General features: G+C 39.9%; 1 protein-coding gene across 2 annotated transcripts in view; it reads left to right on the top strand.

Annotated features, from left to right (window-relative positions):
• Window positions 1-27353, top strand: part of LOC122807281 (uncharacterized protein ZSWIM9-like) — a 465391-nt gene that overhangs the window by 195619 nt on the left and 242419 nt on the right. For both annotated transcript variants that reach the window (XM_044078413.1, XM_044078404.1), the window contains one exon: window positions 7717-7800. In XM_044078413.1, the coding sequence (XP_043934348.1) occupies window positions 7717-7800 (84 nt within the window). The remainder of the gene's footprint in view (window positions 1-7716; window positions 7801-27353) is intronic.

Genomic DNA, 27353 nt, shown 5'->3' with positions numbered 1-27353 from the left:
TAGGCGGAAATAGCAATCACAGGAAAAATGCAGAGAAAAAATACTTAATCAGTTGAAAGTCATGTTTTGTTGCCAACCTTTCATCTATTCCAAAATATTAATATACATAAAGCTCCTTTATCACATTCCTGTCCCAGGTTGATATTTCGTAGTGTTGCAGCTTTCCTATTCATGTTGTTTATGCACATTTATCAAGACCAAATTTAATTTTATACATTTCAAAAAGGTTTATCTTTTTGATGAATCAGCTGAGAAGGTTTTAACCATTTGTAGCTGTGCTTTTAAATGCTCATGTGATGACCTATATAGTTTTAAATCATCCACAAAAAGTAGATGAAATCTTTAAACAAGAGTGGATTCTTCACGTTAATCTGTGACCATAACCCAGGCTTCTAAATATGCAGTTTAGTCGGTTAAGGGCAAGACAAAACAACAGTGGTGACAAAGATTCAACCTGGAATATTCCCTTTGAATTGTTATCGCTAGGGTAATAATTTGCCATTTATCACAACTCCACTGTAAAGTGGTTTGCCAATATTTCTTAGTCACAGAGCAATGTAATTCATCAGTGTATGTATATTTTATACATCTGTAAGCATTCAATAATCTATGAATGTGGGATGTATACTTTTATCTAATCTAGCCATGCCATACTTAAATTCCACCCCTTTTATAGCTCTATTGTCACTTTAACAATAGATGATCCTTCATTCCAAATGACTTTCTTTTATCCTTTTTTTTCTGTCATGATTGATTTTTTTTTCTAAATGACTATAAATTCTGTCTGCATCATTTCTAGTATACAATTTATGTATTGTCAGATGTTGTTTGTAGTTCTTAAAAGGGCTTGCAGGTTCACTCTTAAGGAGTATGTTTTTTTCCTATTGTTTCACTGTTAAGGAGGAGTATTTTTTTCCTGTTGTTAACAAGGCTGGTATCTGTTCAGGATATCCACATAAGCAATTTTTACACAAGACTAAATCCTTGATGTCCTGTGAAAATATTGGAAATTGCTGGCTGTAATTGGGAAGGGGATGATAGAGGTGCTTTGTTTTTGCATGTCTATGTTTTTAGAGGGCTTATTATGTAAAATAACATGATCAGATGTTGCATAGTGGAGTAGCGTATCACCACCTGACACCCTGGTAGCCATTTCAACATCATAAGTAGCAGCAGGTTAAAGAGGACCTGTTTTTCAATTGCTACCTTTGGGCACTGATATTTAATACCTGGTTGATCTGCAGTAAGCACAGCACAATTTTGACTTTATATGGGGAGGATTTGACCTAGTGTTTTGTTATGGATACCTGGTTGAGTGATGCTTGTGGACCCTTTTGGTAGCTTCTGAACTACAACTGTCCTTTGTGGGCAATGTCAGCAATGAGATAGCCATCTGCTTTAGATATGGGCTTGTGATGGCATAAATGAACAATGGATCTGCCATCTCTTTTGAATATATGGTTGAGGCAGGAGAAAATTATGATAATTTCCTCAGGTAACACCCACTCAGTTATGCCAAGATATTTCTGCAGGAGTTTATGCATATTTGCATTGACTGTTTATAGTCTCACCCAGGATAGTTTATCTTAAGTGACTTTAACATTTTGGTTGATGAGGAGTCTATTAAGCTTGCCTTGGACTTCTATCAAACTGTGGATGTTTTTTTTTTTTTTTTTTAAGTCATGAAGCTTCCTTTTCTACCCATAACAGGATATTCATTACCATGTGGTCTTTTATTTAAACGTGTTTATACCTGATCTGATGGTACAATCAGTGTCTTGGTTTGACTACTGGCTGATCCATTTCTCAACTTATCTGACAGTTGGCATAGAGATCTAAAGCTATGAGCTATTAATAAGCTGCTTCGTGTGCTCAGGGTAGAGAGTTTTATTCCTGCCACCTTCATTTGCTTACTTTGTGCCTCTGAGCAAGTCACTTAACCAGACAGTGCTCCAAGGTCACCCTAGAAACGGGATAATTGTATCCATTGGCTTAGCTTGTGAAAATGGTGGGGGGGGGGGGGGTTCAGCCTGTATCTTCAACCCTGTCTACCTGATATTTTCTTGGGTAGTGTAGCAGTTCATAAAACATGTCATGTTCTGACCTGATGACTTTACTACACTGGTTCTTATCAAACATCTGGGCATTTGTTCATGATGCATTCCTGATGACTAGTAATACAGCCATTGCAGTACTTCTGATCATCTGACCCCAGTTATGGTATGACACATGACTCTTCTGACTCACAAATGATGGTACAGTTTGGAATTTTATGATTTGAGGAGGCAGGAATGGAAGTTAGAATGTAGGTGGAGGAGGATGCTTCTCTTGATTTAGGGATATAAATACGATACACCTTGTACTGATTTTTAACCAGTGTTTTATATTATGTCTGTTTGTTATAATTATTTAAACTACAAATGTGTTTGTTTTCTTTTTGAAGATTATAAAAATATTGTTCTTAAAATGTTTTGTAATAATTCAGAACTTTTCTCCTTGGGCCTCTGCTGAAAATGGTCGTCTACCCAGTCAGACTTTCCTGGTAATCAGATATCAATAAATAAATAATAAAGGCTGCTGTTGTACTCATACAGCCCAGTTCAGTACACAGTTACAGAATTTTCACTCTATTCACTATAGATTGTATCTGCCTCACTTATCAGATGGCTAGATATTAACTGAAAAAATGTTTTTTCCAGTGACATTACAGAAAGCTATGTATATTCTAATTATAGTGGCAAATGCTTAATGCAATGTGAAATAATATGTTCACAGGATATGGTCAACAACTGTAGCACATGAGCTCTGATGCTGCTTTTTTCATGCATGAAGGTGTTATCTGTTATTACTAGGCTGGTCTTTCCATCCTGGATGATCAGGGTCTTGTGTGACTAACCCCAGTACTGACCATTATGAAAATTCTGTTGTCCTGGTCAAGTTAGTAAATGTTAGTGTTTGAAGTGTGCAGTTGCATCCGCAAACAACATCAGCTGTGTAGTAGGAGAGGTGCTGATAAATGCTGGGGACAAAGATTGTCCTTTTTGCTTCTGTCAGAGATGATGGGAACAGCTTACAGCAAACCTGTAGTTGGTGGTTTCTTTGGCGTTAGAAACTATGGGAAAATATCTAGATGGGGCTAATTTTTGCAATAATTATTTGACAAGACAACTAGCTATACTGTTAACTGAGGTAATATGTGGCCTTAATTGTTTAATAGTTTCAAAGGAGGTTACTAGGCTAATGGTCGTAGAGCCCTTACAAACCGAGCTATTTTTCACCCAAGTTGCCCAATTGTTGGTGGTTAGGTGAGTGAATTTCGCAAAGGTAAAGGTCTATGATAGTTAATACTGACATCTCTCCAAGAGGGACTAGGGCACCACCTCTGGAATTAATTTGCTGTTACCCATCCATTGATCTAAGTTACATTTGAAGACAGTCATGGAGGGGCTCTGTTTCACGTGAATTAGAAGCTTGTTCCAGAGAAAAGGCAGTCTCTGGGAGATGTATCTCTCTCGCACCAGCATGACTTGATCATGTCAGAGGCTAGGTTAAGATCCCTGGAGCAAGTGACACTCCTGCAGTTTGATTTAGGAATGTGTAGCATTTCCATGAGGGCCGGAACAAAGACTACCGTGTAAGCTAAGAATAGGTCACCCCTTAGCAACAGGGCTTTAAGTCTTTCCATACAATACTTGTTTTGTGTACCCTGTAATTTCTTGGTGGAAAACCTCTGTGATGTTTCCAGTTGTTGCAGGTGTTAGGTGAGGTACATGCATAAGGGAACACTGTAGTCAATTTTTAGTCTGATGATGGCCGAGTATAATGGAATTATAACATCCTTAGATCTAGATGTGATGCCTTTACTTATAAGATGTGCCACATAGAAGGATTTCCTTACTACTGTCTATACATTGTGGTCAAAGTTCAGATCTCTATCAACCTGAGTACCTAGATCACATACCACTGGGTCTACACTTAGAGGGGTGCTGTCTATAATGTAACTGAAGTGATGTCAGCTTTTCCAAAGGGAATAATAATGCATTTTTTTCCTTTAGCTCATTTAGCTTTAAGCTTTAATCTGTGCTTTTGACACCAGTCATTTGCCAGTGTTAACCCTGTCTGCAGTATATTAACATCGTTGAGGGACTCAATGGTTGCTCCCAGTTTGCAGTCGTCAGTGAACATGGTCAGCCACAGGCCGTCCAAGTTTGCCTGGACTTCTGAGAAATAAATTCCTAACAGTAAAGGGCCCAGCATAGAACCCTGTGGTACGCCACTGGTGACTGGTCTTTTGCTAGAGGTGAAGTCAGCCACTTTGACTGTATGTGTCCTGTTGGTGAGCCTGTTGGCTACCCATCTGGTAATGTAGGGTTTAATTCCCAATTGGGAGAGTTTCTCTATAATACCTGAGTGGGGGATAGTGTCAAATGCCTTGGCTAGGTCAAGATCATCGGTATGCACTGTCTTTCTCTCGTTCAGGGCCTTGGTGACTTTCTCAGAGAAGTCATCTGTGTTTAACAGGCATGATCTACCTTTAATGAATATGAACTGGGTTGGGTCCAGAGTTTGGAGATTACCTGTGTTCTTGTTAATAAGGTCCATAATGATTCTTTCCATGGCCTTGCAGATGAGGCTAGTCAAGCTTATGGGCCTGTAATTCCCAGGGTCGGTTGATGGTCCTCCTTTGTGCAGAGGGATTACTGTTGCTGTCCTCCATTCCGCTGGAACATAGCCAATTCCCAGGGTGTGGTTAAAAAGGGATCCATGTAGGTCTGGTAGGTCATGTTTTAAGTTGTTTAGAAGGCGACTCTGGTCCCATTGATGCTGTGTTTTTGGCCTTGAAGAATGCCGAGATGATCTGCTCTCTTGAGATAATAGACTGAGGAATGGTGGCAGGTATACTTTGGGGGATGACTGGAGGGGACAGGAGGGTGAATTTTTCTCCAAATCTGCCATCTAGCAGGTTGGCTGTTACCTCCAGTTGAGTATGGGTGGTGCATCCACAACCATTTCAGTGCATAGCTGGGTATTCCCTTTTAGATTTCAGACATAGTTGCATTGTGATTATCCTAAGCTAGGGAGGCCATTTTTGCTTCATAATTAGCTCTGGAGGATTTGACAAGATCTGTAATTTGTTTGTTCAAGCTAGAGAGGGATTTCTGCCTCTGATGAACCAGTTCCCTCTTATTCTTGGACACTAGTTTATTTCTGTTGTTGTATAGCCTGTTTATACTAGGGGTCCACCAGGGTAGCTTGTTTTTTTGGCAAGACCTGGTTTTAATCCAGTCAGTTACAGCAGATTCTACACAACTGCTTAAGTGGTTATACTGGGCATTGGTGTACACCTCTGCATAAGACTACACATTATCTGTGTCGGGGGGCTTTGAAACTTTTTATACCATCATTTAGTAGGAGGTAATTTGTCTTAGAAAAATTCTTCACCATTTTTCAGCTTGATGGGATTACATCGAACAAGACTGATTTATGGTCCAATCTTACCAGGGAGGACATCACACAGGGGAGGTGCAATGCTGTCCCATGTTAGTAAATACTATGTCCGGGACATTTGAGCCTCTTGTGGGTGTGCTGACTAGCTGTTCAAGAACATTTGCATTGACAAAGTCCAAGAATCTCTGAGCCAACATGTTTGTGGTCGTGTATGTTTCCCAGTTGATGGTAGGATAATTAAAGTCACCTATGAGTAAGGTGTTGGGCTGTATGGCAAGTGACTCCAGTAAGTCCAGGTATGGTGGTGTGCTTTTCTTGTTTCATGGTGGGGGACCTATAGCTAGCTATGATGTGGTAGGAGCTTTGCCTATAGTTAATTGGATATGGGGTAGCTCAAGAGAGTCATACTGTTTGACCAGTCTCGAGGTGTACTTATCCTTAATGAAGATGGATACACCTCCTCTTTTGGTTCTTTCCTTCTCAGTTTGTGGTCTGAATGTATGGAAGGCATTGTAGCCCTGCATGTTCTGGGTGCTTTTGGCACCTTTGAACCATGTCTCGGTGACTGCACAGACATCAGCATCTTCCAAAGTGAGGAGTGATTTCAGGGAGTGCAGTTTGTTGTTTAGACTGCTAGCATTAAGCAGCAGTAACTTGAGTTTATCTAGAGAGGATTTTATTATGTTGGGAGGTTTTTTATTTTGACACTGCCTGAAAAAAGGCACAATGGGGGTGGGTAATGCCTTTGCCAGTATCTGAAAGCCTAGAGGAGACAGGTGCAGACCATCTCTGGCAAAACAGCGTGGCCTGTCAACCATGTCTTCCCAGGTTGACAGATATTGGATCCCCTTGGGCTATCACCAGAAGATAAGTCACTTGTTAAAGTCAATCAGTTTTTGTTTGTATTGTGGCATCATCCTTGGAGAAGGTAGAATGCTGCTTAAGGCTAGGCTTATACCTGCCTGTTGCACATAATCTGAGAGCTCAGTCATGTCTCTGTTCATATAGTCCACTGAGGTACATCTCGAGTCATTCACCCCCACATGGACTATGACGGAGTCATGCCGGTACTTGTGGTTGAGTGACTTGAGTGCTTGAGTGGCTTGATGAATCCTGGCACCTGATGGCAGCTAACCATAACCCACTCCTTATGCAGCCTGGTGAGGGCAACATCCGTGTTTCTCACAATGGAGTCACCTCTGACCAGTACATTAGGTTTTGTGATGTTAAGTCTTATGGGTTATTTGTTGAGACACTGGGGTGTGTGCTATTATGTGTTGTGGTTGTTTGTTACATTGTTATGTGTGTAAGTGGCTTCTGTTTGGTAGGCCTCTGATCTTTTGGTAAATTACTAGTGAGTACCTCTGCATATGTGGGTTTATGTGTTGTGTCCTTATTTAGTGTGGGAAGTGTGTATGTTCTAATAACCTGTTTGGCATTCAATTTGTTCTTATGTAAGAGTCTTGCCTTCAATTTCTTAGTGTAACTACATCTCTCACATAAAGTATTTGTTTCAGGAGTAAGTGGTTGCTGGTATACCTAAGAGACTTCCTACTTTGCCTCAGGATGCCGATATCTGTCAGGCTGGCCAGAGATGATGGGAAAACTGCCCATCCATGATAGCAGACTGTTACTGTATGTTTCATTAGGGAGGGGAATGGGTTAATTTGGCAGGACCACAGCTCTGAGACTATAAGAGGGACCTAAACTTTGTGTAAGCTAAGGTTGATCAGTAAGGCATCACTGCTCAGTGCGCAACTGAGTTGCTCCTAGAGCAGCAGAAAAGCTTGGAAGAGTTTCACTGACAGTTGTTTAGGGAAAAAACTGAGTTTCTAGGTTTTGTGTCTATGCAGGGGTGCTGCTAACTGCTGCTATTCGAAGAGCAGCACCATGCAAATGTGAGGATTACATATGAGCAAAGAGAAACAAGTTTAAGCTAACTACCAAAAAAAATAAACAAATTCTTAAATAAAATAAAATAGTTTATATATGTCTGATCAGTCAAGCCTGCTACATATTTTGTCGAGAGAAGATTGCTCTAATGATGGCTGTCTTCTAAGTTTTTTTTATTAACCGTATACTTGTCATAACTTTGTACATAATCACCTCATATTTCCGACTGCAGATGTTTATTCAGATATATCTCTAAATTAAGCATCTTAAGGCAATTTGTCAGTTGCACCATTTGGGTTCTACAAAAGAAAGACATATAACACTGTGCAATGCAAATCATTTTCTGATGCTTGTGTTTTTAAACTGTCCAAACAGATTAATTTTATCAAGAAAATGTCATTATTGAACAATTCCTTCTCTCTGACTGAATCTGGAAGCCTTCAGAATGAGCCTTCTCAGGTATGTAGTTTTTCATGTTTCATAGTTTTGTGTGGTTGTGTCACTGTTTCTGCTTGTTGTTTACAACAATGGATATTATTATGTCAAAAATCTCCAACTGTCAGGAGTTTCCATTATATATAATTCCTGGCTAGTACTTTCTAAAACCTGCTAGGGGTGTTGAATTATGTTTTGTATTGAATTTTTTGTGAGATTAGAATAGCATGGTCAGAGCTCAAGAAATATGAGTTAGACACAGGTTAATGAAGTAAAAATGAGACACTGGCTCTCTCCTACCTACCTTTTAAAAACAGAAGAATTTAAGGACTGGGTAGTAGAAATTATTTGAGAGTTATTAGGTAAAATAGAAATTTCTTCAGAAAGAATAGCTAATGAGTGTGATGAAATGAAAATTGAGTTTAAAAGCAGGGTAAAAAAAGAGAGAGAGAGATGGTAAAGAAGTAATAAGAATTATTTAGACGGGCTGACAAAGCTGAAAGTATTGCAGAATAAAGTGAATCTCATAAAACAAGAAGAGGAGGAACTGCAGATTGCTAAAGAGAAAATAAGATATTTTGGGTAATACATACAAGTTTAGTAAGATTGCTGTTAAGCAACTATTTTTTGATAACTCCAGAGCACAAAAACTTTTAGCACAGTGACTTAAGCAATGGAAACTAAAAAGGGTTGCTACCAAACTTAGTGAGCCTCTGAAAACAAAAATAACTAGAGATAGTGTAAAGGTTCACAGATTGTTACTAGGCTAATGACCACTAAGGCCCTTACAAGCCTAGCCATGCACCTAAAACCATTTGGGTCCCGAGTATCATGGACATCTATATGCGGAGAGGGCAAGTTAGTGGAGAGGTAACTAAGGATTTGTAGGGGGGATTAGTTAGGATAATACTTTTCTTATTAATGGTCTCTGTCCATAAGGGACCTGGGAGCCAGACCAGGGTAAATTTACAATTTCCCATCCATTGTCAAGTTTTCATTTAGATATAGTCAGGGATGAACTCTGTTTTATATCAGTGGGGAGCCTATTCCATAGTGCAGGGATCCTTTTGGATACATAACTCTCTCTCCACCATCTTCTGTTTATATCACACGCGAAGTTCAGATCCCCATATCTAGTGTTTCTGGTATTATTTTTGAGCATGCTCAACAGATCCATCAGGGCTGGGTCTGAGGAAGCCCCGTAAGCCAGGCAAAGATCCCGTCAACATCCCATAGAAGACTGAATACAGTGACAGAACCTTTAGGTAATCAGTGTAGGGCAGAATATTCATGCCCTAAATTCTCCTAGTGAGAAACCTTTGTGGGTGTTCCAAGTGTTGCAAATAGATACATGCCAAAAGGGGCATTGTATTCAATGATATGTCTGATTAGAGCCGAGCAGAGTTGTACTGTAACTTGCTTTGACCTGGATGCCATACCCTTACTGGGCAACATAGAATGATTTTCTTATTATCTTAGCTAGGTGTTGGTTAAAGGCTGGATTGGAGCCTACATATGTTCCCAGATTCCTTACTACTGGGTTGACTCTTAGACATGTTTTATTGATGGAGTAGTTAACTTGGATTGACAGTTTCCCAAAGGGCATTATAATGAATGTTTTGGTATTAGACCATGGCTTTGGCACCAGTCATTTTTCTGTGTTAAACCAATTTGCAGCATGGTGTCTTGGGGGGTCCTTCCCAGTTATCTGTGAACTTGGTGAGCCAAAGGCTTTGACTATTAGTGTTGACTTTCGAGAAGTAGATGCCAAATAGGAGTGGGGCCCAGCAAAGAGCCTTAGGGTACTCTGCTGGTGACCGGTCTGTTGGTGGAGGTAGTCTCAGTGATCCTGACTTCTTTGGTCCAATCTGTGAACCAGCTGGCATTCCAGCAAGTTATACAAGGCTTTATGCCTAGCTCAGAGAGCTTGTCAACAATGCCTGAGTGGAGAATTGTATTGAATTCCTTAGTCAGGTCAAGGTACGCAATATGTACTGTTTTACCCTCACTCATTGCCTTGATGACCCTCTCAGTCACCTCTACCAGGTTAAGTAGGCATGACCTCCTCTTAAACCAAATTGAGATGGGCCCAGTGTCTGTAGGCTGCCAATGTCCTTGTTTGTCATTTCCATGGTTATTCATTCCATGGTTTTGCATATTAGGCTTGTTAGACTGATGGGTCTGTAGTTCCCTGGGTCAATTAATGGTCTACTCTTTTGGAGGGGAATGACTGTTATGGTTATCCATTCATTTGGAACACAGCCTGTTTCAAGGCTGTAGTTGAAGAGTGCCTCAAGTAGCCCTGATAAGTAATGTTTTAGACTGTTCAGGAGGCAGCCGGGGTGTTTTTGGGACCATGGAGGTGGTGTTCTTGGCATTAGCAAGTGCTGCCAGATCCTGATCCCTGCCAGTAGCTGAGGAAATATGTTGGAGGGGATTTTACCTGGTGGAACTTGGGGGGGGGGGGGGTGAAGCTATCCTGACCTTGTAATTGGCCTTGTTGAATCTACTTAGACCTCTTAGCTTCTTGTGTAGTTGTATAAGAGAGCACTTCTCTTTAAGGGAGTTGCTCCCCGTAATTCTGGCCATGAGTTTTTTTTCTTTTATTAGGTAATGATTCCACCAGTGGGCTTTGTTTTTAGTGTTGATTTTGGGGTTTATTTCTGGTAGGTACAGTAGCCTGTATGCAGCCATTCACATGTTTGTATAGGAACTCTGTGAATAATTCTGCATAGACAACTTTAGTCTCGGGGTTAAGGGGAACTTTGAATTTTGGCTAACTGTCACTTAATAGGACATAGTTTGCTTTTGAATAGTTCTTCACTGTTACTGGTTTAGATGGATTTTGCCCATTGATTTTTACTACAGATCAAATGAGACAATTTTGTGATCCGACCTCACTAGTGAGGATATGACACAGTGAATGGGGGGGTGCAATGCTCTGCTATGTTGGTGAGTACCAGATCCAGTATGTTTGATCCTCTGGTTGGAGCATACACTTTCTGTTTCAGGGTGTTTTTTGTTAATAAAGATCAGGAAGCATTGTGCCTGTGAGTTTAAGGCAGTGTATATCTCCAAGTCTGTAGAGAGGTAGTTAAAGTCATTCATGAATAGGGCATTTGTTTGGATGGCAAGTGCTTCTTGTAGGTTTATGTAAGAGTTGTGAGACTCTAGAAACATAGATGGTGACCTGTAGCTAGCCATGATATGCTGAGAGATCTTATCTACAGCGGCTTACATGTGGATGAGCTCCATGATATCATCCTATTTAACCAACTTGGAGGTATGTTTGTTGCTAACACAGATTGAGACACCTCCACCTTTTGCTCCAGACAGTGCAGTTGTTGGCCTAAATGTATGGAAGGCACTATAGCCTTGCACTGCTAAAGTACTTTTTTATAGCTTTAAATCATGTCTCAGTCACAGCATAGATGTCTACATTCTCCAGAGTGAGGAGGGCTTGCAGGATGGAGTTTTTTTGTTTAGGCTCTGAGCTTTGAGCAGTAACACTTTAAGGTTGCTTGTAGACTTTTTCAATATGTTGGTAGTTTTTTCTTTTTGCCATTGTATAATAAAAGGCTCTAAAAGAGTGGATAAAATTTTAGCCAATATCTGAAAGCCTGGAGGGACAGTTGCAACCTATCCTTGGCAAAACAACATGGTCTTTTGACGATGTTCTCCCACGCTGGCAAATATTTGATGCCCCTGGAGTGACAGTAGAAACTAAGCCAATTATTAAAATTAATCATTTTATGTTCATACTGTGGCATGATCCTTGGTGAAGGTAGGATGCTGCTCAGTGCAAGGCGCATACCTGTGACACATATTCTGAGAGATACATTATGACTTTTTTCATGTAGTCCAGTGAGGTATGTCTGAGGTAGGTACTGCGACATAGACTATGATAGAATCATATTTGTACCTTAGGGTGTAGTAACTTGAATGTGTGTTTGGTTTTGTAGATCATGGCTCCAGATAGGCAACTAACTGTTATCTTCTCCTTGCCTAACCCGGTGTATGGGGTATCTGTCCATTGCACAATGGAGTCCCCAGTGACAAGAGTATTAGCTAAGGTATATCCTTTCCTTATAGGATTTGCTGTTAGGGAGCCATTGGGTGTAGGCTTATGTGAGATGTTTGGTGTTGTTATTGGTGCTGCTCTAGTGATTACTGAGGAGCAGTGTTGCCAGTAGGTGGATTTGGAAAGATTCCTTTTAAGCCCCTCGGCATAAGGCAATCTATATGTGTGTGGTGTGCTGTCTGTGAGGGATGTACTATGGGTATTCCTGACAACTTCCTTTATATGTGAGATTTTTACCTCCAAGCAAGTTGTGTATTTACATCTCTTGCATACCATGTTATTTTCTTTAATGATTAACTGTTTCTCTGAGAACATGAGATAATTGCTATCTTGCCTTAAGATGCTCAAATCTACCAAGTTGGCCACACAGACATTTGGAAATTGCATATCCATGTTGTCCTGTATTGGGGTGGGCTGTTTAGGATCATGGACTGGATTTTAACAAGGGTCTCCTAGGGTAGTTTCCGGGGTTAAGGTAGATATTAGATAGTGTAGGTATTAGATATTTTAGAAATTTTGTGAAAATTTGCATAAAACAGAGGAATGTGGACACTAAGAAAGAGCACAAATAGAAGCATTTATGGAAGACTTAATTATGCCATGATTAGAGGAAGATGAGGCTGAACAACTAATAATTAAGATAGGAGGAGATGAGATAAAAACAATGATATATAACCAACCTGCAGGAAAGTCTCCAGGAACAGATGGTATTCCTGTGGAAGTTTGGAAGTTATGAGGGAAGAAAGTGATAAAGATCTGTATGATTTTATTTAATAGAATTTTAAAAGGGGGTAGCGCCATCATCTTACAAGAAAGCTCTGGAGACTATTACCCAAAGTGGGTAAAGACCTCTCACACTCACCCATTTTGATTTTAAACCATGATTATAAAGTGTTTGTGTCTATACCAACTAAAATTGTGGAGGTGAGGGAGACATTTGACAACATTAATAGAACAGTGATGCTCTAGAGGGAAGCAGAATGTAAGAAAATATCACTGTTGGTGGGTCTTGATGCAGAAAAAACATTCGACAGGGTAAACTAGGATTTTAAGAGTAGGGCAATAGAAGTATTTGTATTCCTCATACAATAATAAGGCTAATTATTATATTATATGAAGGATCGGAGGCAAGAAATAAGGGGAGAAGGTTCCTGTCAGATAAAGTGTGTTTGAACACTGGAATCAGACAGGGATATCCTTTTTACCATTTCTTATTTGCTTTATATTTGGCAAAGAAGATAAGGAACTTGGAAATTCAAGGATATAATCAGTGTGATAATCAAGAAAAGTTGGATTTATTTGCAGATGATAAATTTAATAAAGGACATCTCGGTCTTGTTTAACATTTTGAGACAGTTTCAAGTCTTTTCGGGATATAAAATTAATGAAGATGAAACAAGGCTATTGCCATAAATAATGTACACTCATGACTTGGTTCAGCAAATGTTGACATAATAATATTAAGTATTTAGGGGTACGGATTAAAACTGCTTCTGTTGTGGCAGCTAAGGATATGTGGGAAGAGACTAAACAAAAGATATTACAAAAAATGAAAAAATGGAAGCTTTGTTATATGAATATGGATAGTAAGATACAAGCTGATAAAATGTTTTTGTTTCCATTTAGTTTTATATACAGGTCAGGCATATTTTTATCAACCTGAGGAGAAGTTGTGGACAATAATTAATTATTGGGAGATCGTAGGTTTACCCCGGGGGTCACCCCTGTATCGCTACTTAGCAGAGGCACAGTAAACTAATTTTAATAAGTAAGGGGGTCTTCAGTGTGTCACTACTAGACAAAGGCACAGTATTCTAAATTTATTCTATACACCTTAGTACCTCTACATGGGGTGGCGAAAGCCACATCTCTAGGGCTAGGCTTGCAAATGCCTCGTGGCAGATAGCCTAGTACTAAACTATGAAACTATGAGTTGAAGAAATTTATCTGAGAGAGAAAGAGGGCAAGTTTTAAGTGAGATAAGTTGATCCTTCAAATAGAACAAGATGATTTAGGATTACCTGATTTGAAGGGATATTTTAGAATGGTGTAGTTAAAGCTCATATACATAATTCCAGCAGAATGTTATAATTCATTGTGGAAAGGGATGATGAAGCATGGAGAGAGTTTAAGAAATAAGAAGAGAGTGGGATTGTGTATGCAGATCCTTAAGGAGAATAATAACCACCATACAGGATATCATATTCACTAAGTTCCAGAAAGTATTCTAAGATCTAAGCCAACACATGAAAGGAGAAAGGAGATTTTACCAATAGGGATTACTGCAAGTAGGGGTACGGAAAATATGCAAGAGGAGGCTGGAATTCACTGGAGAAAACTGGCAAAAGAACCAAGGTATTGGAAGCAAATAACTAGAGAGAGAGAAAGGAAATATAATTGGGTGAGGCACAGAAGAACATTGGATTGCAAGTTAAGAGAATGCCTTCCATATCAGGGATTGATATCAATGTATAGGCAAAGATAAAGGGATAAGGGATTCCTAAGTGAAAGACCTGCTCTGTTAGAGTTTTTAGTTGAATCTAGAACAGAAGCTGTTGTTATAAAGGGGATATTTAGTAGGAATATAAAATAGTGCATGATAACTTTAAGAATCAATAAGAGAAGGATAGAAAAGATTGGGGAGAGAGACTGGAAAAGCAGTTTACAAGGGAACAATTGAAGGAACTGTGTATGGCTCCTAAGTATGCAACAAAGTCCCAAAGGGTTCAAATTTTTGTGTGGAAATGTTTGTATAGGTATTTTTATACGCCAAGCAGACTTCAAAGAATTTTCCTCATGTAGATAGCAAATGCTGGAGGTAAGATGGGAAAGAAAGAGGTAACTGGGAACATATATTTTGATAGTGTAATGAGTTGGCAGATTTTAAAACTTCCCTGCAAGAGTATTATGCCAGAAATATTGGGTGTACAAATGGCTGTAACTAAGGAAATTATTCTTTTGAGGTGGGATACAGGATCTGAATTGCCTAGACATAATAAGGCCTTATTAAATTTAATTCATTTGGCTGCCAAGAAGCAATTACTAGGAAATGGAGATCAAAATTTCAACCAACTGTATTTGAAGTATTGAATATTTTAAAAGAGGTAAAAAACTGGAAGAGGGATCTTTAGAAAAGGGTAGAAGCAATTTACATAGAAATAAGTGGAATATGTGGGAACATTACATGCAGACTAATGTTAAAGGAGAAGACTGGGGATTAATGGAAGGCAGGAATTGAGAGATTTATGAAATGCAGGATTGAAAGACAGTTGTTATAAAAAAGAAAACTTAATATATGACGTGTGTAAATGGAAAAAAATGTTAATATGGTTTGTTTCCTTTTTTATTAATGTATATGTACCTGTGTCTCAAATGATATTTTAATAAAAATGTGTCAAAAAAGGAAAAGAAATATGAGTTTGATGTGACAAGGTGGAGTGAGTTTCTCCCAAACAACAAAAGCCTTTGCACAGAAAAGCCGGAATCATAAACCTACAACATGTGGACACCTGGGGAGATGAGCTGTGCATGCATTAGAAGAACACGACAAGTACAAAATTCATAGTCTGACATTAATACAGCATAAGTTATACTTCATACAACACAGTCTTTTAGGAGCAAGTTTCATACATATAATACTGATGTAGAATTCTGAAAGTGCATTAATAAAGCACTTAGGGACATATATACACCTAAGTAGACAATTATGTGATCTTAACTAAAGAGATTCATGCTGACTCACTGAAAGAATTTTCAATGAGTGCAGTTACCACAAAACTAAATTTGTGCACTCTAGGTGATTTTTTTTTTTTTTTTTACAGGGGGCATCCCAGGTTGCATGCTGCCCTGCCACACTCTTCAGAAGTCTATACTTTAACTGCATACTTAAACAATGGAGAGGAAAGTGTAGTCTCCATTAACAGTGAATGTGCCTTTCAGCAGATTTACTTTGTGGTAATTGCACTCACAAAAACTGCTGTTCTACTACTGACTGGGTGCCAGCTAAAACCACATAGATTAAATCATTCTGCCCACTATCTAGGAGTTAGCAGTGGAAACTGTCACAGAAGCTAATTTCCACTGTGAAAAGGGAATGATATTTACTGCAGGTCACAAAGAAACACAGTATATAATGTCATATGTAGAATTATTGTTTTAAGTCTAATTCTACCTTCATTTCTCATCTGCTGCTTAACTCCCATATTTACTACTAAAATGAATGCACATTTATTGTTCTCCTCTGTTAGTAATATTTTCTCATTATTTCATTTGCCTGCTGGACTTTGTAGCTTCTGTGGTTACTCTGAATTTGTGAATTAATTCTGTTTTATTTATTTATTTTTGTGAATTTCTTCACCTGGGTACTTCCTGCAAATGGTCTATGTGATTAGTGTACTGCCCCATGTAAAGCATTTAAGTAAAATAAATAAATAAAACTGAATAATTAAATAAAACGTCTGCAGGTAAAGGCCAATCACTCCAGGCACTAGAGTCCTTTTTCTCCAACCTGTATGCATGTCCAGGCTGAAGTTGGCAAATTACGTAGTATCCATCCATCCATCCATCCATCCATCCATCACTCCTTTTCCCATTTTTGCACATGGAGTCAGGGTGCCACTTCAATAGTGACAATCATCTACAGCCATGGTTTATGCCGCCAGGTGGAAAATTCCATAGTATAGCTAAAACAAAACACATTGAACTTGTAGCGTAGGAGGTGTACCTATCTTATGCGGCACAGGTGGTAAACCCATTATGTCAGATTATACAACAATCTTCAGTTCTTTTCATCTTTATGGTATCTCCAGTATGTAGTACTGATACAGTGGAGTGATGTCACTTATTGGCAGTGGGGATTGAATGTCTGCAAGAAAAAAAGATGACACTGGAAATCTTAAAATGACACCTATGTTAAGAAATGTGATACAATTTTAATGTCAAATTCAACACTGGGAACATTTTTATACTGTCTCCCTTTTTTTGCAAGCAGCAGAAAAAGAGAAATGAAGTCCGTTGTGTTAACGGTTGGTGTACAAAAATGTAGTTTAATGAGAAATTTAATTCATTCTAAAAAAGATAAGACAAGGTGACATATGAAGAACTGGGTAACATGCTAAACAAGTCATCTATCACCAAAACAAAGCAGATTAATGCAGGACTTTCAAGAAAACTATTTAATTTGTTGTTGAATATGTTACGCAGATGAGGAATTTAGCTCAAACTGAAATTAGAGAGGAACTTTATACAACATGTAACACAGAGTGCCCAGCAGAATTAGTAAACATAGTGCTTCCAGAAAGTTGCTGACCGAAAAAAGCTTAATATTCAGAAATGTATTTGCAATGTCACAGGCATGGTAAGTGCCTCATAAAATGTGCTGGATTTGCTCAAATATGCAATTCATATTTCTAGGAGAAAGAAAGTTCTGCAGATTTATGATAGTACATTACATAACTTACAATAATGATCTGCAGAAGAGGCAAGGTATAGTTAAAACATGTTATGTATGTTGTCAGAATTGTCATCAGAATGAATCTATAGGCCATTCTGGTCATGTTGAGAAAGTTATCCAACAGCAAATGGTTAAAAAAAGGTGCCCAAATCAAACCACTATTGAAAATTGAAAGTTAACTTCCACACCAAAGAAATCATACTGTGTGCCATGTGCAGGGAGCTGAAAAGGGAAAAGAGAGATGCTAATATGGAAAGAACACAAGGTTTGACTCTGACATCTGACCAATGTCTGTTTGGAGTTTACCTGCTGAGTGTTTTCATCTCAAACTCACCCAAGAATGGAGCTGTGGGCAGCAGCATAGACCCTAGATGGTACCGTATGGAGGAAGAGTTGTCTAGACCAACCTCTTTGGGCATCTACTGTGGTGTGCAGTATCCACAAGATAGGAGAACATGGCTGCCATGGCAGGGATAGCCACTTGGCAGTGTAAAAAATATGGCGCTAGCTGATTCGGTCATGTTGATTAATGTCACCAAAATAAGCATAGGTATTTGCTGGTGATAAGTGGGTTGAGGACCCAATCTACACCAGTCTCTTGGGAGTAAGTTGCATACAAAATATTAGTGGTATAGAATTCTGAAAGTGAATTAATAGTGGAAGGGATGTATGTGCTCCTATTGGAAAGTTTGCACCTGCCAGAAAGCCTAGCAGCCATGGGTCAGTAAGCCAATGTCCAGTTGCCCAGCTTGGGTTACCTGAAATAGCTCTATTGAGTGAAAACTGGAAGTAAAACCAATAAACCTGCCAAACTTGAAGTAAGAATTGCTACATTCATTGTAGGCTTGGAAATGGATGACATGATAAGGAGGAGGCTGGAATTCCTTTTTATCCAGGAGACAAAATGGAAAGGCATTTGACTTGGTATCCAGAGTCTACTACTCAGGAGAGGGTCAGGCTAGAAATGGTGTGGCAGCTGTGGTAAGGGAGAGGCTTCAGAAGGCAGTGAAGAATGTCATTAAAATTAGTCACAGACTCATGGCAATCAGACTCCAGTGTAATGACAGGACAGTAGTCATAATCTCAGCCTGTGTCCCACAGCAGGGTTGTGATAGTGAGGAAAAGAGTGCATTCAGATAGCAGTTGCAGGATCTACTATATAAAGCAGGACAACATTTATTTATTTATTTATTTTACATTTGTTGACTGGGCTAGTCTAACTGGATATATGTCCATTTTCAGTAGTGGCCCGGGGAGAAAAGCTCCAAGACAAATACAGAGAAATAATGTTTAAAGTTACAATAAAGTTAACATTGGGGAATACTAAAAATACATTTTACAACACAATGGTTAAAAACTATTTACAAAATATAGAACACGATATTCACATAAAGTCTATCATAACAGTTTCCGGTTAACAGTTCTGCTCTATGAATTGATGTTGAACATGTTGAACATGAATTAGTGTTGATAATGGGTGACCTGATTGCACATACTGGGAGAGACAAAACATGATGTAAGGACTACCTGGGTCCACATGGATGGAACAACAGGAATAAAGAAGGCTAGGTCATTTCTAGACTTTTAGACTTCTGTCTGGCAAATGGTTTGATATACAAGAGTGGCCAACATGCAACTCAGACTTCCTCTTAGTAAGGAAGGGGCACTGGGAGAGAGTCAGTGATAGTAAAGTCAGCCCTAGTGAAACAGTCAGCCCACAGCATAAATCATTGGTTGCCACAATCAGCTGCAAGCAGTGATCAAAAAAGGCTCTAAGGTCAACAGAGACCAGCATGAAGACCTGGAAGTTGACTGTTAAAATAAGTATGGAAAGCTGTTAGTGGAGTGCAGACATCCAGGAAGTCAGCAAAAGAAAAAAGAAATGCAGGAAATAATGGGAACTAGAAAAGATGGACTAGGCTAAGAAGAAATACTGGTTGGCTAACAAAGAAGCCAAGATAGGAGTTGCAGTAGCAAAGAGCAAGGCATTAGAGGCACTCTGCCAACGTCTGGAAAGTGACTCAGTATATGGCACAAAGAAACTATATCAGATTGCAAGGCAAAGATAGAAAGCTAAAGAAGATAGACACCCTTCATAAGGGATGCCAGCAACAACCTGCTGACATCAAAGGCAAATGGAAGGAGTACTTCCAGCAGCTTATGAATGAAAAAACCCCAAAAGCTGTACGCTAGCTCAGATGAAGCAACAACAAATATGATAAAGATGTGGGGTGAGACAGGGGAGAACAGGGTTGCCACCTTTTCAAATGTCCAAAGTGGGACATTTTAGGTACAAACGTCAGATTTTGCAAGGTGAAACATACCCACAGCCAATACAAAGGACAGAACTTCACTTTTTTGCCTAAATAAAAGCTTATTCTTGTAGCATTTTGGTTGCTTATTGTGTTTCTTATAACATTTAGGTGTTCCAGATACAGAATAACTGTATTATGCAACTATTACATAAAATATAGGAAATACTTGTGTCCTAAAATCTCAGGACATTTGCTATTTATTCAATTTTTTTGCAGGACACAAGTGCCCAAAGAGGGACTGTCCCTTGCAAAGTGGGACAGGTGGTAATCCTAGGGGAGAAATGACTCTTGAGGGGTACTCATAGTGATATGGAGAAAATGGCATATTTATTTATTTGTTTGACATTTGTTGACCGGGTTAATCGACTGAGCTTTTGCCCTTTTTCAGTGGAGACCCAGGAGGAAAAGCTCCACAATCATATATAGTAGATTAACACACTAACAAATATTGTAAATACATTGCCCATTAATGAGAAAGAACACACAGTTTCATCACAAGGTTAAACAGATGACCAGTGTGTACAATTGAATACACAGAGCGCATCAAATGCAGTTTGTCAAAACTATTTACAGGATGCATTCATATGTAAAACAGGAGAAGAGTTTGTTTAGAAGCAAATCTGTATGTACAGGTAGTGTGTAGAGTATAATAAAATCACTATCCCAGATGACTGGAGAATAAGCAGTGTTCAAGAACAAAAGGGACATCACAGCTGTGGGCAGTTAAAGGGATCCAACTCCTGCCACATTCTGGAGAGGGTCACTGATAAATGAATACAGAGTAGTAGAAAGTAAGATGGGAGATGAGTACTTTGTATTCAGAACAGAACGCAGCACAACTGACCCAATGTTTGCAGCGAGAGAGATACTTGTATAGAAGCTAGAAATGGGGAAAGAGTCCAACTGGTCATTCCTAAACTTGGAGAAAGCATATAACAATGTCCCAAGAAAGCTGGTTTGGGCAGCCCTTTGGTGGTTCTAAGTCCCAGAAACAATGGTAGAATTAATGCATGCTATGTACAAGGACCTAATGACTCAAGTATGAATAGTGTTCGGCCTCACAGAGTCATTTCCAGTGAGTGTGGGTGTGCATCAGGGTTCAGCTCTAAGCCCAATGCTGTTTATTCTGGTGATGGGTTACATTAGCAAACAGGTCAGAGGGGACAGTTCAACAGAGTTGCAGTATGCAGACATTGAGGCATTACAGGCAGACTCTGAGCAAGAACTTCAGCAAAGGATAGAGGAAAGGATTGCAAAAATGAAGCCATATGGGATGAAACGAGTACAGATAAGACAGCTGTAATGGCAACAAATGGGGGAAATCAGAAGATAGAAGGGAAAATAGTGCAACAGGTTAACAGCTTCAAGTATCAGGAGGGGGGATTGAGGAGAAAGGAAGCCTGAATGAGGAGGTCAAGTCTAGAATCAGAGGGGCTGCAGCCAACTGCCACACAGTGCCAGATGTAGTACATGGCAGAGTAATGCCAAAGAAGCTGAAAAGTAAAGTATAGAAAACAGTGATGAGACCAGTACTACTGTATGGTACAGAAACCTGGGCAGTAAAGGCAGAGCAGTTGAGAAAGCTAGAGGTGATGAAGATGAAGTGTCTGAGATGGGTGGTAGGATGCGCACTGTAGGACAGACAAAGAAATGAGGAAATAGTAGCAGAAACCAAACTAGCTACAATTGCAGAAAAGGTCAAAGAGAACAGGTTATGATGGTTCAGGCACGTATGCAGAAAAACAGAAGACAATCTGGTGAAGAAGACAGTCAGGCATGAATGTCGAAGAGGTAGGAGAGTGGCATTGAATAGAGAGAGATGGCAACAGTTGACACAACACCCCGACCCCATGTAGAAAATGGGGAAAAAGGGGGTTGATGGTGATGATGTGATATTGTGGAAAGATACTGAGAATTATGAGCGAGTTTCCAGTCATAGCCAGGTTGTGTGTTCATTACAAGGATGACAAGAAAGTTTCCTCAAGATCAAATATCTCAGCCTTCTGTTATGACTGCTGCTCACTGTTAATGCTCAAATGTGAGACTAGGACTTAACAGTAGTAAGGGGTGCTTAACAACATCTTTTTAAGCAGCTTGCATATGTCAAAAAAATGCCTAACAAACATATGGTTTCCTTGATTTTTAGAGCATAATGATTGTATTGCATGAACTATAAGTGTGTTATGATTGGAGAGATAGGGTCGTAATTCTTTGTAGTTCATGGAGCTTTATCTGCACCATGTATTACTAGTTACAGAAAAAAAGTGTAAAAACACAGTGGTATGCCTTTAAAAGCTGTTAAATACTGCTGAAGCAAATGCAACAGGCAGAAGTGAAGTGTCTGACAAATAAATGGCTTTAAAAGCTGCTAGACACTACATTCTACCACAGTATTTGTATGTGTATATGACAACAAAGTACATAATACCTTTTAAAGCTGTGAAAATGCCCTGGATGTTGCTTTTTGGTGACTGCTATTATGCTGTAGGGCTTAATGAGAGCTTAACACACTGAAAGGTGCTTAACCATTTCATTAAGCACATTTCTTATTCTAGAAAGGAGCTTAACAAAGGTGTCTTTTTTCTGAATTCTGAGTGTAACGCAACACTCCATGCACAGTATAAATATTTTATTTATTTAACATTTGTTTACCGAGAAAGTCTGACGGGACACAGGTCCATTTTCAGCAGAGGCCTTGGGAGAAAAGCTCCAACAATATGAAAAACAAACATTATACCACAAGAAAATTACAGAGCACAGGTCAACAATGAAACTACACATTGCAAAATATATCTTAGACTGGCATATGTAAGTAACACAAAGCCTTTCACAATAATACTGTAAACTACACTATCTGCAAAGAAAGGATTGCATTACAATCCATGTGTTTCTACAGATGTAACATCTTAACCTATGTAATGATTCCTAATGCAATGTTAATGTAAGCCTATGAATTGTAAATTGTAAATTGTAAAATGTTTTATTACCTGTTATATCTGTAATACTTTTAATCTTATGTATTTTTTTTTTTGTTGATTTAAGTATTTTTTTCTGTTTTTTACTTGGAATACCTTCTCTTGCTTATTTTGAACAAGCTTATACTGTTTTTTTAACTGTTTGCTGCATTTTATAGTATCTGCACTTAAAAGTTTACCTCGTCGAAAATTAATCGAAAATCTGCTGTTTGTTTGTTTAATTTAACTATTGAGGCTGCCCACTAAAGTGTGCTAGCCTGTGTAACTGATTTATTGCTGCCTTCTGTATTTCTGGGTGTTTTCTATCTAAAAACAAAAAAAACAAAAAAATAATCCTTGTTTTCCCGCCGCTACTCGACTAGTTTAGACCAGTTTACAGGCTTTGCTGTATTCTGGGCTGTGGTGTAGTTCCTGTGTTGTCCATTACCTTACTTGGATAAGAAGGAAGATTCTTTGCTCACCAGTGGGAGTGGGGAGTCTTGAGCAGCCTATCTGTCTCTGAAGGAGTGACCTCAGCACATGAGCTGTAGTAATTGGTTGTTTTGGACCATTTCTAGCTCTTTTGAAGTTCCCTGTTTAAAATCCACCTCAGAGCATTTTTTCTGGCTATACTACTCAGAGACAGCTCCACGTGGTCCTGCAGAGTGGTCCTAGCTACAGAGAACTGAGAAAAGCGACTACTTTCCAGATTTAAGTATTTTTTTCTGTTTTTTACTTGGAATACTTTCTCTTGCTTATTTTGAACAAGCTTATACGTTTTTTTTTAACTGTTTGCTGCATTTTATAGTATCTGCACTTAAAAGTTTACCTGGTCAAAAATTAATCGAAAATCTGCTGTTTGTTTGTTTAATTTAACTATTGAGGCTGCCCAATAAAGTGTGCTAGCCTGTGTAACTGATTTATTGCTGCCTTCTGTATTTCTGGGTGTTTTCTATCTAAAAACAAAAAAAAAATAATCCTTGTTTTCCTGCCTCTCCTCAACTAGTTTAGACCAGTTTACAGGCTTTGCTGTATTCTGGGCTCTAGTGTAGTTCCTGTGTTGTCCATTACCTTACTTGGATAAGAAGGAAGTTTCTTTGCTCACCAGTGGGAGTGGGGAGCCTTGAGCAGCCTATCTGTCCCTGAAGGAGTGACCTCAGCACAAGAGCTGTAGTAACTGGTTGTTTTGGACCATTTCTAGCTCTTTTGAAGTTCCCTGTTTAAAATCTGCATTAGCGCGGCTTTGCGCGATTGTGCGCATAGCGCAGCGCCGGTTAAACAGGGTTAAACTTTTACTGGCTTCACCAAGTCTGCTGTTCAAATTTTCCCTTAAAAAGCTCTACTCTTAGAATAACCAGTCTACTCGTGATATTATAAGCATAGCACTTGTTCTCAAAGCTTCTCTTCTAAGCAAGCACTCTCATACTCAAGTAGCACTACATCCACCTACCACCCCAACCACTTCCCTTAAAGGCACAGCACTCTCTTATAATATTCTAGCATGTCGAGTGGTAGATTGCTAGCATCTTCTCCTGCTCAGCTGGTTAATCTGGGAATCTTGAGACAATGCTATAATTGTCTCATGTACACAGACAACCCTCTCCTCCTCCCAACAAACACAAATACATGTGAGAGATGCAACTATATAGCCAAACTGGAGGCTGATCTCTCTCAACTCAGGACTGGCAAGACCAGACAGGAGGAGAAGGTAACTACACACACAACAAACCCAGTCACACATAGACCTATCCCAACTGCAAATCAAGCACATAATAACACAAAAACATACTCGGAGGCTCTATTAAAAAACTTACCAAAACAACAGAGGCTCCCAAAGCAGACACCCAAAAATCCACCACCTCAAAACATAACACATGCAACACATACTTCAATAAATCGGTGTGTCAATAAATCACAGCCCTTAAGGCCAAACACTATGCCTGATACACTAGTGATAGGTGACTCTATAGTCAGGCACACTGACGTCTCACTTACCAGGCTGAGCAAGGAGAGGGTAACGGTAAGCTGCCTATCGGGGGCTAGGATCTGCCATGTAACACACGCACTCAGGTCACTCAAAAGCACGTACAAATATGACTCCGTCATTGTCCATGCCGGCGTGAATGACCTGAGACGTACCTCCTTGGACTACATGAAAAGAGACATAGAGGAGCTCTCTGATTATGTAGCCCAGGCTGGTATGACCCTGACCCTGAGCAGCATCCTGCCCTCACCAAGAATGATGCCACAATACAAAGACAAGATGATCAGCTTTAATAATTGGCTGAATTACTGGTGTCATTCTAGGGGGATCCAATGTCTGTCTGCTTGGGATGACATGCTGGACAAGCCACGCTGCTTCACAAGGGACTGCTTGCACCTGTCACCACTGGGCTTCCGGATATTGGCTAAGGCTCTTGCCACCCCCATAGTGCCTTTTTTAGGCAAGGCTCAAAAGACGAACCCACCTCCTTAGAAAACAAAAATGGAAAAAAATTAAGGGTAATGCTGCTCAACGCCAGAAGTCTAAATCTCAAGATGCAGGCTCTCGAAGCACTCCTCAGTATGGAGAACATCGATGTCTGTGCTGTAACCGAGACCTGGTTCAAGGCTCCTGAGAGCACTCCAGCGCTACCAGGCTTTACCTCGTATCATGCTTTTCGGCCCCAAAACCCAGGCCGAACCACAAAGGGAGGGGGAGTGTCCATATTCATCAAGGATACTCACACCTGTAGGTTAGTGGCAACTCATGAAGCATCGGAGACCATCCAGATGCAGCTAACCATAGGCAAAACTGCTATACAACTGGTTGCATGTTACACACCACCCTCCCAATCTCAAGAACCCCACTCAGCCTTCCTGAAGACATTAGAAGATATGAATGTCTCACCAAATACCATCATATTGGGAGACTTCAACTACCCTAACATAGACTGGGTGCACTATTCTAGCCCTAACATCCTAGCCCAAAGGTTCCTGGAATTCATAAACTCAAATGCAATGGAACAGTTAGTCACCTCTCCCACAAGGGGGGATAATATACTAGACCTGATCATCACAAACATGGGGACAAAATGCTCCACACCGGAAGTATTGCCCTCACTGGTGAGATCTGGCCACAAACTAATCACCCTGGATATACATTTACCACCTCCACCCCCAGCACAAAAGACTACAGTGAGAAACGTCTCAAAAGCCGACTTTACACTTCTCAAGACTGAGATGGTATCATTTAAGCCCACAGGGCCAATGGAAACCACATCCCACAATGCTGAATCCTACACAAATGCTTTCTACGGACATCTCCAAGAATGCATGTATCGTGCAATCCCAAATAAAACCAAGACCCTCTCCACCAAAGGAAAGCATCCTGTTTGGTGGACCCCAGCCATAAACAAATTGTATAACAAAAGAAGGAAGCTACTGCAAGACAGAGCAAAATCCCATAAAGGGAAGGCATCTCTGATCAGCACTAGTAGAAATCTACGTTCTCTCATAAAAATATCCAAGGTCAACTTCGAGAGAAAAATCGCCAAGGACACTAAAGATAACCACAAGGCATTCTTCAGTTATGTTAGAAACCTGGGCGGAAACACTCAGATATGCTCAGAGTTAGTACACAATGACAAAAAATTTACCGAACCCACAGATATTGCCAACATTCTGGCAGACAGGTTCAGTGCAAATTTCTCCCCTCCCTCACCTCCAAAAGAAGAAATACTCATCCCAGCTGAATGTAACCTCCCTGTCATCTCTGATGTCCAGGTGAGAACCGCCCTCAGCAAAGCAAAAAACACAGCATCTATGGGACCTGATGGTATCCCCGGCTGTGTAATACGTGAACTCCAAGAGGAGCTAAACCCGCATATAAAAATGTTATTTAACCTTAGCCTTACTACAGGATATGTACCTGAAAACTGGCGTACAGCAACAGTGGTCCCACTCCACAAGGGAGGCTCCACTACAGACCCTGGGAACTACCGCCCCATACGCTTGACCAGCCTGGATTGCAAAGCTATGGAAAGAATTATTATGGAACTCATAAACAACGACATTGGAGACCTACAGACACTTGATCCCACCCAGTTCGGCTTTGTAAAGGGCAGATCCTGCCTTTTGAACCTGGTTGACTTTTTCAAAACAGTCACTAGAGCCATTGATGAGGGCAAGGCAGTCCATACAGCCTACCTGGACTTGGCTAAAGCCTTCGACACAATACCCCACTCGGGGATCATAGATAAGCTAAACAGCTTAAATGTAAATCCATATGTCACAAGATGGGTTGCAAACTGGCTAAAGAACAGAACCCATAAAGTCAAGATTGCGGGAGCCATGTCAGACTCAAAGCCAGTCACAAGTGGTGTCCCACAGGGCTCTGTCCTGGAACCCCTCTTGTTCGGCATTTACTTCTCAGATGTGAAAGCAAACATGGGAGGGTTGTGGCTGACAAAGTTCGCAGATGACTGCAAACTAGGCGTCATAGTCGATACACCAGCTGACACATACATCCTGCAGAAAGGCCTCACCGAAACGGACAACTGGTGCCGGAATCACGGCCTTAAACTGAATGCCAAGAAATGTATAGTCATCCCCTTTGGGAAAAACAAAATACCCACAAATTATCACATAGACAGTAACCCACTGAGTACCGAAAAAGTAATCAGAGACCTGGGGACCCAAGTTGATAGTGACCTCTCATTTGACACCCACGTTGCCAAAGTGGTTAGAAAGACTTTCTACCTTGCCCACCTTATCATGAAGGAGTTCACATCCAG

The sequence above is a fragment of the Protopterus annectens genome, chromosome 1.part1, assembly GCF_019279795.1.
Source record: "Protopterus annectens isolate FY-2018-M chromosome 1.part1, PAN1.0, whole genome shotgun sequence".
Lineage (NCBI taxonomy): Eukaryota > Metazoa > Chordata > Ceratodontiformes > Protopteridae > Protopterus > Protopterus annectens.
The sequence above is the reverse complement of the archived record's forward strand: the minus strand, read 5'-3'. Positions and strand labels throughout refer to the sequence as shown.